This window comes from Nannospalax galili, unplaced genomic scaffold (genome assembly GCF_000622305.1).
Source record: "Nannospalax galili isolate Female #2095 unplaced genomic scaffold, S.galili_v1.0 scaffold1274, whole genome shotgun sequence".
NCBI lineage: Eukaryota > Metazoa > Chordata > Mammalia > Rodentia > Spalacidae > Nannospalax > Nannospalax galili.
The window spans coordinates 51,747-65,049 of NW_008334662.1; the positions used below are offsets into that span (position 1 = coordinate 51,747).

Here is a 13,303-nt window from a genome sequence, read left to right on the forward strand (position 1 = left end):
ACCTGGGTTCGATTCCCAGCATCCACATGGTGGTCATCAACCATTCTTAACTCCGGTTCCAAGTGAATCCAAAGCCCTCCTTCTGACCTCTGTGGCACTGCACAACATGGGTGCACTCACATACATGCAGGCAATACACTCATACACATAAAATAAAAATAATATTTAAAAAAAAAAGACATATAGCTGGGCGTGATGGCACATGCCTTTAATCCCAGCACTCAGGAGGCAGAGGCAGGCGGATCTCTGTGAGTTCAAGGCCAGTCTGGTCCCAGGGCAGCTGGGACTACAGAGAGACCCTGTCTCAAAAAGGCCAAAAATAAAAAAGACATATAATAATGCTGTGTGCTGTTCTAATTCCTACTTCTATCAGACGTACTGCAAATGGCTTCAGTATAAGCCTGCTGAGAGATTTTCGAGAAGTCAAAGGTACTGTGTTTCATGTTCATATGCAAAAGTAAACAAGGTTTAATTCACCACTAGTAGGTAAGAGCAGCGAAAGTGGAGGCAATGGTACTTTATAATGTGTGCGCGCATGCGTGCATAAGTATATGTGTGTGATACTGGAGATCAAATTCAGGGTCTTATGCATGCTAGGCAAGGGTGCTAAGAGTCTCATTGCTGGACTGGTGATACAGCACTGAAAAGGGCTTGCCTAATATGTCCTAGACCCTAAGTTCAATCCCCAGCATGGGGTAGTGTTTGTGTGTGCTATTTCTGAGCTGATGTGCTAGTCCTATTCCTATAACTTCTATCAACAAGACTGATAGCAGGGCTGGAGAGATGGCTCAATAGTTAAGAGCACTGACTGCTCTTACAGAGGACCTGAGTTCGATTCCCAGCACCCACATGGCAGCTAACAATCATCCGAAACTCCAATTCTAGGGAATCCGACTTCCTCTTCTGACCTCTACAGGCATTGCATGATACGTACACACATGCAGGCACTCATACACATAAAAAAATAAATAAATAGCCGGGTGTGGTGGCGCACGCCTTTAATCCCAGCACTTGGGAGGTAGAGGCAGGCAGATCTCTGTGAGTTCAAGGCCAGCCTGGTCTACATAGTGAGTTCCAGGACAGCTGGGGCTGCAGGGAGACCCTGTCTCAAAAAGACCAAAAAATGAAAGAAAGAAAGAAAGAAAGAAAGAAAGAAAGAAAGAAAGAAAGAAAGAAAGAAAGAAAGAAAGAAGAAAGTGACTGGAAAGAGAAGGAGGAACGAATTAAAGAAGGAAGCAATGAAAAGGGAGGGAGGGAGGAAGGAGGAAGGAGGGATGGAGGGAGGGAGAGAGAGAAAGAAAGAAAGAAAGAAAGAAAAAAAGAAAGAAAGAAAGAAAGACTGATGGTGACTGGAGGTACAGCTCAGCACTAAAGTGCATTAGTACATTAGAGCACTTGCTTAGATGAACAAGACCCAACATTCAATTCTCAGCACCAGAAAAATAACAAAAACAGTGATCTTGCAGGACATAGTGGTAGCCCCCATGGTCCCAGATACCTGGGAGGACTAAGGCTAAAGAATCTATAAGTCTGTAAGTTGAACCAGCCTGAACAACACAGCAAAACCCAGACTCAACAAAAATAGGAAGGTAGGGAGTGATCTTATTTGGGCATGAAGTAGTAACACTGGACAGGTAGAATCTACTGACTCCACTCTATCAGGAGCTCCTAGAAGACAAGGATGCTTTTATTCAGTGAGTGCCACAATTTTGATGCTTGTAGAATGAATAAATTAAAACAAACCCTTAGCTCAGCATTTTCCAGAGAGACTGCCAAAGCTGCACTGCCAGGGAAGCCACCAGCCACATGCAGTTGTGTACATTTAAAGATAAGTAAAATGACACACACTTGGAAAGCCAGCACTTGGGTGGGACTGCTATGAATTTGAAGCCAGTCTGGGCTAAGTAGAAAGCACCAGGTCAGTCAGGGCTACATAGTGACACTCTTGTCTCAGAAAACAAAAAACAGGGGGTTAGAGAGATGGTTCACCAGTTAAGAGCAATGGCTGCTCTTGCAGAGGACCTGGGTTCAGTTCCTAGCACTTACATGGCCGCTAACAACCATCCCTAACTCCAGTTTCAGGGAATCCGACACCCTCTTGTGACCTCCATGGGCACTGCATGTACGTAGTGTACTTACGTACATGCAAGCAAAATACTCATACACATAAAAAATAATAAATTATTTGTTAAAAACAAAAAACAGGGGCTAGAGAGATGGCTCAGGGGTTAAGAGCACTGACTGCTCTTGCAGAGGACCCGGGTTCAATTCCCAGCATCCACATGACAGCTACGAACCATCCTTAACTCCAGTTCCAGGGGAATCTGAAACCCTCTTCTGACCTCCAAGGCATTGCACAACACAGGTGCACTCACATACATGCAGGCAATACACTCATACACATAAAACAAAACTAATAAAATATTAAAACAACAACAACAAAAAAGAGAACAAAAACAAAATAAATAATGAAATGAAAACTTTGGTTCCTGGTGCTGGGTATGTAGCTCAATGGTAGAATACTTGACTAACTTGTGCAATGGCTTGGGTTTCATCTCCAGCACTACAAAATAAATAAATTCTTTAACCATACTATCCTTAATTCAAGTGCTGGTGGCCAATGTGTTATTAAATGCAAAAAGACATTTCTTACATTGTGGAAAACTGTATTAGACATGTTGATCCAAGGTTGCTCAGTATGCTAAGAAATATTACAGGGGTTGGAGATAAAGTTCAGTGGAAAGAGTATGTATTTAGCTTGCTCAAGGTCCTGGGTTCCATCCTCAGAACTGAAAAAAAAAAAAAAACAGGGGGAGTAGGGAATCTTTGGCTCATGCACACAGGCACACACAGGGCTTTTTTGTGATGTAAATTTTTTTTTTTTTGGTCTTTTTAAGACAGGGTCTCCCTGTAGCCCCAGCTGTCCTGGAACTCACTATGTAGACTGGGCTGGCCTTGAACTCACAGAGATCCGCCTGCCTCTACCTCCTGAGTGCTGGGATTAAAGGCGTGCGCCACCATGCCCAGCTATGTGGTATAAATTTTAAAAACTTGAATTAAACATACATAAATATATCCTTATTCCAAGATTTCTCAAAACCATAATATGTTTGTATACAATGAGAATCCTGGGCCAGAGAAATTGCTCAGTGGGTAAAGGTACTTGCTGCTAAACGTGATGATTGAGTTCAATCCCCAAGACCCACGTGATAGAAGGAAACAACTGACTCCCAGAAGTTGTTCTCTGATTTCCATACTGTTCTGGCATGTCCAACACAAAGAAATAAATTGTTACAAAAATTAAAACTTCTGGGGCTGGAGAGATGGCTCAGCAGTTAGGAGCACTGGTTGCTCTTCCAGAGGACCTGGGTTCCATTCCCAGCACCTACATGGTGGCTAACACCTGTCTGTAAGTCTAGTCTAAGGAATCCCACCCCCTCTTCTGGCTTCTGCAGGCATCGTACTACACGGGTACACTTACACACATGCAAGCACAATACTCATACACATAAAATAGAAATAAATAAATCAAAAAAATGTTTTTTTAGCTAAAACTTCTAGGCTGGGCCAGGCATGGTGGTACACTCCTTTAATCCCAGTACTCAAAAAGACCAAAAAAGAAAAAAAAAAAGAAACTAGACTTGGTGGCCCATACCTTTAATCCCAGTACTTGCAAGGTAGACAGATCTTTGTGAGATCGAGGCTAGCCTGGTCTACTTAGCAAGTTCCAGGTCAGCTGGGGCTATAGGGAGACCCTATCTCAAAGAAAAAAATTTTTTTTTTAATTTAAACAACAAATAAAGAATCTGTAGGATAGAGATACAATAAGCAATGGTCTTCAAACTTATTCGACCATGAAATGTCAGTTAACTCGTATTTCTAAAATATCATTTTAGAAATTCTACCTTTAGTAAATGCCTAAGGACAGAGATAAAATTGAATTTATATCTGTTTCTCAAGCACCTAGCCCTGGGCCTTGTCCTGTGGAAGTTTTCATTACTTTAAACAGCTGAATCCTATTAGTAAGATACAACCTGAAAATTTTTGCCTTAAAAAACATTTCTCAGCACTTGGAAGGCAGAGGCAGGCAGATCTCTGTGAGTTCAAGGCCAGCCCAGTCTACATAGTGAGTTCCAGGACAGCTGGGGCTACAGGGAGACCCTGTCTCAAAAACACCAAAAAAAACAAAAAAACCACATTTCTCTTAGTTCAATGAAAAAATGAGGAACAGGCTGATGAACTGGTGATACTATGTAGAACATAGTATTTACAAAGATGCTATGTACGGACAACCCACAACTGCCAAGAACGGATGGCATACGAAAACTCGAATGCAACCTGCTGAATACCAGATAGACAATAAAACCATCGCTGGCTTTCAAAATTGCATTTTATTCATTTTATTTTGTGTGCATGTCTAGCAGAGATCTGCTTGCCTCTGCCTCCCAAATGCTGGGTGCCACCACACCTGACTCCAAGTTGTCATATTTTTTCGGGGGGTCTTTTTGAGACAAGGTCTCCCTGTAACCCCAGCTGTCCTGGAACTCACTATGTAGACCAGGCTGGCCTTGAACTCACAGAGATCCGCCTGCCTCTGCCTCCCAAGTGCTAAGATTAAAGGCATGCACCACCATGCCCGGCTCAAATTGTCATATTTTTAATAGTCACAGAGGGGCTGGAGAGATGGCACAGTGGTTAAAAGCACTAGTTGCTTTTGTAGAGGACCTGGGTTCAGTTCCCAATAACCGTATGATGGCTAACAATCATCCATAACTCCAGTTCCAGGGGAATTCAAAGCCTTCCTCTGACCTCCACAGGTACTGCACAACACAGGTGCACTTACACACATGCAGTAAATACACTCATACACATAAAATAAAAATAATAAATAAAATATCTTTCAAAAGAAATAACTGTCAAAATTGGCCTCTTCTGTCCTCTGTGGGCAACTGCACAACATGGACGCACTTACCTACACACAGGCCACACATCACACACATAAAATAAACATAATAATAAATATTTTTTAAAATTAAAAAAAGTAGTTACAGAAGGGCTGAGATATAGCTCAGTGGTAGAGTGCTAGCCTAGCATGCACAGGGCCCTGGGTTCAATCCTCAGCACTGCAAATAAAATAATAATAATAATATTAATAATTAGCAGTGTACTGATAAAACATAATTTCTCTATCACCTGAATAGACTGGTATGGACATTTTTAACTAGAACTCATGGAAGCAACAGGAGCTTAAGTACAATTATCATTTAGAAACTTCAGCAGTAGGACGTGCTGTGAAGCCAAAGCTAGCGTCTGACAGTGATCAGAAAGTTGGGAGACTGCCTGGGCAGAATGACCATAACGTTCCAGGCTAGTGTTTGTTTATTTGTAACTGGTGTTCCCATAGCAAGAGCTTGGCAAACAACTGAACTTGTTGGATGTCAACCTGCAGGGGGAGCTAGCTGGATGTTCCAACTAAAACACACACACACACACACACACACACACACACACACACACACACACACACACACACATACCAGACCCCCCGCCCCCCACCTATAAATGTTCTGAATGAGGCTTTTGGTCAAAATGAATTTATGGCCTTCAGACTTCAAATTCTGCAAGCTCAGTAAACGTTTGCTAAATATATCAATTAAGGACTGACTGCTCAAGACACCTGAAAACACCACATGGTGACCTCTCTCCCAGCAGGACTTCACCGGCTGCAGTCTTAATAATTCTACCAACACAGACGCTTGGAACCACCACAAGACCTCGAGGAGGCTGGAGGCTGGTGGTGTGGCGGGCTGCACACGTGGCTAGCCCAGCCTGACCTTGCAGCTGCTCTCTAATCCTCTCTGCTCTTCTTCTTTTTCAACACCCCAGCTACTCCTAAGTGCCCTCTCCAGACACAACACTGGACCAAAGAGTCTCTTTAACTCAGAAGGAAGAATACATTACTGACTTTGCACAGCACTTGAGGCCAGAGTCTTTCGTGTATATTTATCTTTCTTCAGCCTTTCTCCTTCTTGCCTTTCCCATCAGTGTTTACCCATCTCAAGATTCTTGTTTTGAGGAGAGCTTCCGGAAGACCCTGCATCTCCGTCTAACCTTACCTTCTCTGCTCTCTTCACAAACACAGAGCTACCCACACCCAACCCCTCTCCTTCAACCCCTCTCCTCCCACATCTTCCCCTCCCATTCGCTCTTCAACCCATCATAATCATTTCTGTTCTGACCCTCCATGATTCTTAAGGCCATCAATAAAGTCGATGTTAAACTCCCTGGCTCTCACTTCCGGTCTCACCTAGCTTCCTGGTAGCATGTGACACCATCCTTGATGTTCAACCTTTCCTTCCTGGGCTTTGTTAGCACTCTTGATTTTTTTCCTTAATCCTCTCGTCTCCTCAGATTCCTATGAGGAATTCCTTTCTTACTCAAGTTCTTTAAATGTGATTGGGTGCTCAGGAATTTGGCTTGGACCACTTCTCTTGCCCAGATTCTCTGAACAATGTCATCCACCCCCACATCCTCAACTTCTGTTATTTGGAAATGAAATACCCCCATCTTGGTTCCCAGTGGTGGGTATAATCATTGAGGTGACTGAATTAATGGACTCATAAACTGATGTCACTATTGGAAGGTGATGAGAACTTGCAGAAGTGGGCCTACCTGGAGGAGTAGGGGCATGTTTGGGGGGGCTATATCTTGTCCCTGGTCCCTGCCTCTTCTTTTCTTTGCTTCCTAGCCATCATGACATTCTGCTTCATCACTAACTAAAAATGACAAAGCCAGCCAACTGTGGGCTGAAATCTCTGAAAGTATGAGTTAAAATAAATTCTTCTTTCCCTGTTTATTTCAAGTATTTGTCACAGCAACAAAAACTGACCAACACAATTTCTAAACCAACAGCTTGCAACTAGTCCCTTCTGACAGTCCACATGAGCACCTTGAATTTGACAAGGCTGGAGTCATATACGCCATCCTCACTCACATCCCAAACCAGCAACGCTGCTTCTGCTGTCTCATGATGCTGTTGGCTAGTGTCCAAGCCAAAAATCCCGGCATCACCTCTGTCTTCCCTTCCTCACTCCCCTCATCCATTAATCAGCAAAGCCTCTCAATTCCGCCTCCTAAACTCTTCTTGAATTCACCTTTTGTCTGCTGCTGCTCCCTAAATTTATGCTAGTACCACCTCTCACCTAAGTTACTCTATGAGCCTAGGTCATGAGTTAGAAAACTATCCTTACAAATCAAATCTGCCTTGTTGTTTCTATAGTAGTTTCTGTAGTACCAGGGTGGTGGCATCAGAGACCAATGTGGCCTGCAAAGCTGGAATACTATCTAGTCCTTTACAGGAATTTTTTTTTTCTTTTTTTGGTCTTTTTTGAGACATGGTCTCCTTGTAGCCCCAGCTGTCCTGGAACTTGCTATGTAGACCAGGCTGGCCTCAAACTCACAGAGATCTGCCTGCCTCTGCCTCCCAAGTGCTGGGATTAAAGGGGTGCGCCACCACGCCCAACACAGGAATATTTTTTTTTAAGTCAGAGGAAATGGTCTCCCTGCTTTTTCCTCTCAACTCCCTTCAACTCATTCTTCAAGCTGCAACCAGAGAGAGTGGTTCTTCTAATATTAGTGCACAAATTCCCTAAATTAATCTAAAAAATCCAGTAAGTATCAATTAAAATATGGGGGGAAGGGCTGGAGACTGGGTCTCACTATACAGCCCTGGCTGGACAGAAACTCACTGTGCAGACAAGGCTGGCCTCCAATTTACAAGATTCACCTCCCTTTGCCCCCCAAGTTACAGTGGGTTTTTTTTGTTTTGTTTTGTTTTGTTGTCTTTTTGAGACAGGGTCTCCCTATAGCCCCAGCTGTCCTGGAACTATGTAGACCAGGCTGGCCTTGAACTCACAGAGATCCGCCTGCCTCTGCCTCCCAAGTGCTGGGACTACAGGCGTGCGCCACCACACCCAGCTTGAGTAGCCAGTGTTCTTAACCACTGAGCAATCTCTCCAGCTACAAGCCATGAATTTTTTGAAAAATTAGACAACTTGCACTCGGCATGTAGCTTGGTTGGTAGAGTGCTTTCCTAATATACACAAAAACCTGCCTTCAATCCCCAGCACCACGTAACACAGGGTATGGTGTCTCATGCTAGAAATCCCAGCACCTAGGAGGTGGATCAGAAATTCAGGATCATCTTTGACTATTTAGCAAGTTCAAGGCCAGCCTGGGCTATATGAGACCCTGTCTCAAAAATAAAAAATTTTAAAAAATGGAGAGAAGAAAAGCTGGCCAGTCTAAGGAAGTTTGCACAAGTATCGAAATAGATTATAATAGTGGCGCACACCTTTAGTCCCAGCACTGAGGAAGCAGGGGCAGGTGGAGTTCTGTGAAATGGAGGCCAGCCTGGTCTACATAGTGAGTTCCAGACCAGCTGGAGCTACAGAGAGACCCTGTCTCAAAAAGACCAAAACCAAAAACAACAACAACAAAAATAGACTACAGGCTACATATGGTGGTGCATGTCCACAAATCCAGCACTTGGGAGGTGGAGGTAGGAGATCAGGCATTCAAGACCAGCCTAATCTGTATAGCCAGTTCCGGACAATCTTAGCTACTTGAAACCCTGTCTTTAAACAAAAGAAAACAAAACAGACTATAATAATCAAAACAATAGGTAGGGCTGGAGTTATAGCTCAGTGATGAAACACTTTCCTAGCCTGCACAAGACCCTGGGTTTGATCCCTAGCACAGCCAAAAAAAAAAAAAAAAAAACCCCAAACAACAAAACAGTAAAGTACTTGTGCAAACACTAAAAATAAAATATAAATATCAATAAAATATACTACAATCTCAAGAAACAGGCCCTTGTCTATAAGAGACATCAACTTATTTCTTATTCTTAAGGACAAAGAATGACCTGCCTTTATTGGTAGTGGAGCCAATTGTCCATTTACTTGAAAAAAATAAAGAAATTTGAATCCCTTCCTCATACCATAATAAACCTAAGTGATTTACAAAGTAAAATCAAGCACTGACAGAAATTAGCCAGGTATGTTGGTACATGCATGTAATCTCTGCGATTGGGAGGCTGAAGCAGGCTTTGCTACACAGCAGGTTAAAAGCCAGCCTGGGCTATGTCAGACCCTATCTCAAAAAACAAAAACAATGGGCCAGGTGTGGTGGCACACACTTTCAATCCCAGAACTCAAGAGGCAGAGGCAGCAGATCTCTGTAAGATCAAGGCCAGCCTGGTCTACATAAGTTCTAGGCCAGCTGGGGTTACAGGGAGACCTTATCTAAAAAAAACAAAAAACAAAAAGACACTTAAAATTCAGTAAGAACACACTAAAATCCAGTGGACTGTATAGTTTATATGCATGAGTTATATAGTATATAGTATATGAATTTATCTTTATTTTGTTGTGCTAGTGATCAAACCCAGAGTTTTGCATTCTAGGAAAGGGCTCTACCATTGAACTATATCTCCAGCACTGAATTCTTTGTGTGTGTGTGTGTGTGTATGTGTGTGTGTGCATGTGCATGTTATGTGTACATGCAGGTGCATACATGTACCTGTGAGTGTGTTTATGTGGAGGTTAAAGGTTGACATCAGTGCCTTCTGTCATCACCCTCCACCTTATCTCTCACTTGAACCCAGAGCTCACCTCTGTGGCTAGACTAGCTGGTCAGCTTGCTTTAGGGATCCCATCTCACCCAGCAGTTACATGAGTATTGGGATCCAAACTCCATCCTCATGCTTACACAGCAAGGGCTTTCTTTACTCACTGAGACATCTCCCCAGTACTTGAATTGTTTAAGAAAAGTATTTCCCGGGGCTGGGGAAATGGCTCAGTGGTTAAGAACACTGAATGTTCTTGCAGAAGACCCAGGTTCGAATCCCAGCCATGTGGGTACATGGCAGCTAACAACTGTCTGTAACTCCAGTCCCCAGGGGATCCGACAGCCTCTTCTGTCCTCCTAGGGCATTGCACAACACGGGTGCACTGACCTACATGCAGGCAATACATGCATACACATAAAAATAAATATGGTCAGGCATGGTGGCACACGCCTTTAATCCCTGGCCTTTGGAAACAGAGGCAGGTGGATCTCTGTGAGATCCACTATACACTGAGTTCTAGGCCAGCCAGGATTACAGAGAGACCCTATATCAAAGATACCCACATGGCAGCTAGTCACTGTCTGTAATTACAGTTCCAGGGGACTGGACATCCTCTTCTGGCCTCTGTGGGCACTGCATGCATGGGTGCACTTACATACATGTAGGCAAAAGACTCATACACATAAAATAAAAATATCAAAATATTATATATATATGCTGGGTATAGAGGCACTTGTAGACTTAACAGAGCATACATGCCCACATACCATAATAAAAAATTTTTTTAAAAAACCTTTTAATGTAGGCAATTGCTACAGAGTCATCTGCAAGCTCATCTGAGTCCTAACCTAACGCAAAAAAGCATAACTTTTCTTTTCTTTTCTATATCTTTCTTTTAGATACTGGCCAAAGCCCAGACCTGTTTTTCCTGATACTCTGGGCTTCTTTACCCATTCTCTGAAGCCTATCCCACCATCACCTTGTCTGCCACATGGCTGCCTGCTGAACCTCCAGAGCTGAACATGCCAGCCTGACTCAAAGAGAATAGCTTTCTCTCTTCTGGCCAGCTGCTGAGATTTCCAGCTTGCCTGCCCTGCTGTTTTCCTTTTAAGCTCTAATAAAATTGTGTTTGAGCTTGAGAATAAATAAATTGTAAATACATAAGGATAGAGTAAATGAATGTAATATTCAGCACAACAAATGAACTGTCATTTTTACAGGCATGCCTTTAATCCCAGCACTGGGGAGGCAGAGGCAGGCAGATCTCTGTTGAGTTGGAGGCCAGCCTGGTCTACAGTGAATTCAACTAGGCCAGTCAGGACTAAATAATGAGACCCTGTCTGAAAAAAGAAAAGAAAAATAAAAAGAAGAGGAAAGAAGAGAAAAAACTGAAACTCTGTAAACTTATCTGTTCAAAGAAATTCACCTAGAAAGTGGAAGCTGACGACTGCACTCCAGGTGTTTTACCTCCAAACCTGGGGTTGGGGGTGGGGAGTAGTTTACCTGGGAACTAATAGCATACTTCAGGTAGGACAGGATGAGAGGATTGGGGGAAGGTCCAATCATGGCCTGCTCCAGTAGTGCTTCTGCAAGGGGAATATCAAAGTAAGCCTGAGTGGTGACAGCTTTTCTGGGTTTAATCCTCCCATCCTTCCTTCCCATTTTACTAGAGACCTGCTAAGTTGAGAATGTCCCAGGTGGCTCCTTTAGGAAAGAATTTCTTCATGTTGATTGCCCATTGGTAGTCAGTCCATCTCTCTTTCCAGGCTTGCAAAATGGCTTGCTTCAGGTTCACCACCTTCATGATTTCACTCTAAAAAGGGGAGGCCGGCGGCCTCCGGCTTTGAGGTGGGGGGAAAATGGAGCTAAGGGAGAGATGAGGTTCTGAGGAAAATAAGAGGGAAGACAGAGCTGAATAGAATGCAGATTTGGGAATATTTAAGCAAGGCAGAATAAAACTAAACAGAATAAAAGTAAAGGAAGCAATGCCGAGATCCTGTCACGCTCTCCCCTCCTGAACCATTCTTCCTTGAACCGGGCCAGTAAGAGTCTGTCAAAGGGGCTAATAACACAAAGCCCTAAAGAGGAAAGGAAGGGGTTAAGCCAGCTCCTGTTGCCTATTACGCCCTTCGCTCTGGCTGCGTCCCTCACCACTTCCACTCCAAATCCAGATTTGTTCCCCTCATTCCCGCTCTCTTCCTCAGCCCTGAAACTGTAATTCCCTCCTTCCTTTTCATCCACCATCTCCCCAAATTTCAGCCTACCGGACAATCGAGCTCCACAGCTTATGCAACGCCATCTTGACACCTATCAAGGAACTCATTTTCTATTGGCGGGCGGTAGCAGACATGAACCAATAGAAATGTAGCAAGAGCGAACTCCCACCCCAGTGCCTTCTGTGAATTGTAGTTCCTTAGATTGGGGCAGGTTTGTCTGAGCCACCAAGCAAATCAAGAGATTATTGGTTCTCTTGGGTTCTCCCCTTTAAGGGAGATAACAAGGGGGCTGAGGTACAGTGACATCTCCGAGACTCAGGGTCTCGGGGAACAACCAGTCCGTTTTCTAGTGACGTTGTCTTCCCCACCATCAATCATTCTGACACTCTGATTACCCTGTAGTTACTAGGCACAAGAGTGTGACGTTCAGCAATACAGTCTAACTGGCCTTTGGTTTTTGGTTTTTGCCTTCCAAAACCCCTGTTGGCACTAGAGCTCTCATTTCATTTCCATACTTGTATTCCAAAAATGACACTGAAGTGTGGCTGGTTGTACACACATCGCCATTTCACCCCCAAATCTGACAGTTCTCCCAGAATCCCCTGACCCTGCATACGGCTTGTATACAGGGGGGAGTAAGAAGGAAACTGAGGTTAAGGTCATCAAAGCAAAGTTGTTAAGTCTAAGAAACTTCAATTCTTATCACACCATCCTCTGAAGAGGTTACCCAACTTGCAGATAGGGAATCGGGATGCAGACCACTCTGACTTCTTCCATGCTGAACAGGGACCCAGGGTGAGGCAATTGGAGTACCCCTTCAGTGGATCTATCTAAAAGACTCCCAAATTGCATAACTCTTATCTCTAGGGGGAAAAGAAAGTCCTTGACTGGTGACTTTGGATAGACCCACTGAAGGGGTACTTCAACTGCCTCACCCTGCATCCCTGTTCAGGATGGAAGAAGCTAGAGCGGTCTGCATCCCGATTCCCTATTGGCAATTTGGGTAACCTCTTTAGAGGATACTATGATAAGACTAGGAGGTAGGAATTGGCTAGGCAGTTAGGGTAAAAAGACCCCAAAGAAATGTAGCCAGTTTCTGGGCTAAAACTCACAATGTCCTTGGGCCTCTTAGCAACATACTCTGTTCCAAAGGCCAAAAATGTCAAAAGTATTTGGGAGCTTTTATCTAATCCATGAAAGATTTTAGGGTCAGGCTGGAGAGATGGCTCAGTGGTTGAGAGCACTGACTGCTCTTACAGAAGACCCGAGTTGGTATCCCAGCACCCACATGGCAGCTAACAACGGTCTATAACTCCAGTTCCAGGGAATCCTACAGCCTCTTCTGTCCTCGCGGGCATTGTACCACAGGTGTGCACTTACCTACATGCAGGAATAACACTCATACACATAAAATAAAAATAAAGTTAAAAAAATAAAGATTTTAAATATATTTTAT

General features: G+C 43.6%; 1 protein-coding gene across 8 annotated transcripts in view; it reads right to left on the reverse strand.

Annotated features, from left to right (window-relative positions):
* Med24 (mediator complex subunit 24) overlaps nt 1-13,303 on the reverse strand; it is a 41,430-nt gene that overhangs the window by 16,800 nt on the left and 11,327 nt on the right. For 2 of the 8 annotated variants that reach the window (XR_003848904.1, XM_008829420.3), the window contains exons 1-3: nt 11,896-11,955; nt 11,306-11,515; nt 11,135-11,217 (exon numbers count right to left, since the gene is read on the reverse strand). Coding sequence is in view for 6 of the 8 variants with exons in the window: in XM_008829420.3 (XP_008827642.1) it covers nt 11,135-11,217; nt 11,306-11,435 (213 nt within the window). In the remaining 2 variants the exon portion in view is untranslated. Of the gene's footprint in view, nt 1-2,653; nt 2,790-6,307; nt 6,389-11,134; nt 11,218-11,305; nt 11,710-11,895; nt 11,957-13,303 lie in introns of those variants that run through there. The other 6 variants (XM_008829421.3, XM_029561784.1, XM_029561786.1 and 3 more) reach the window with 6 other exon arrangements.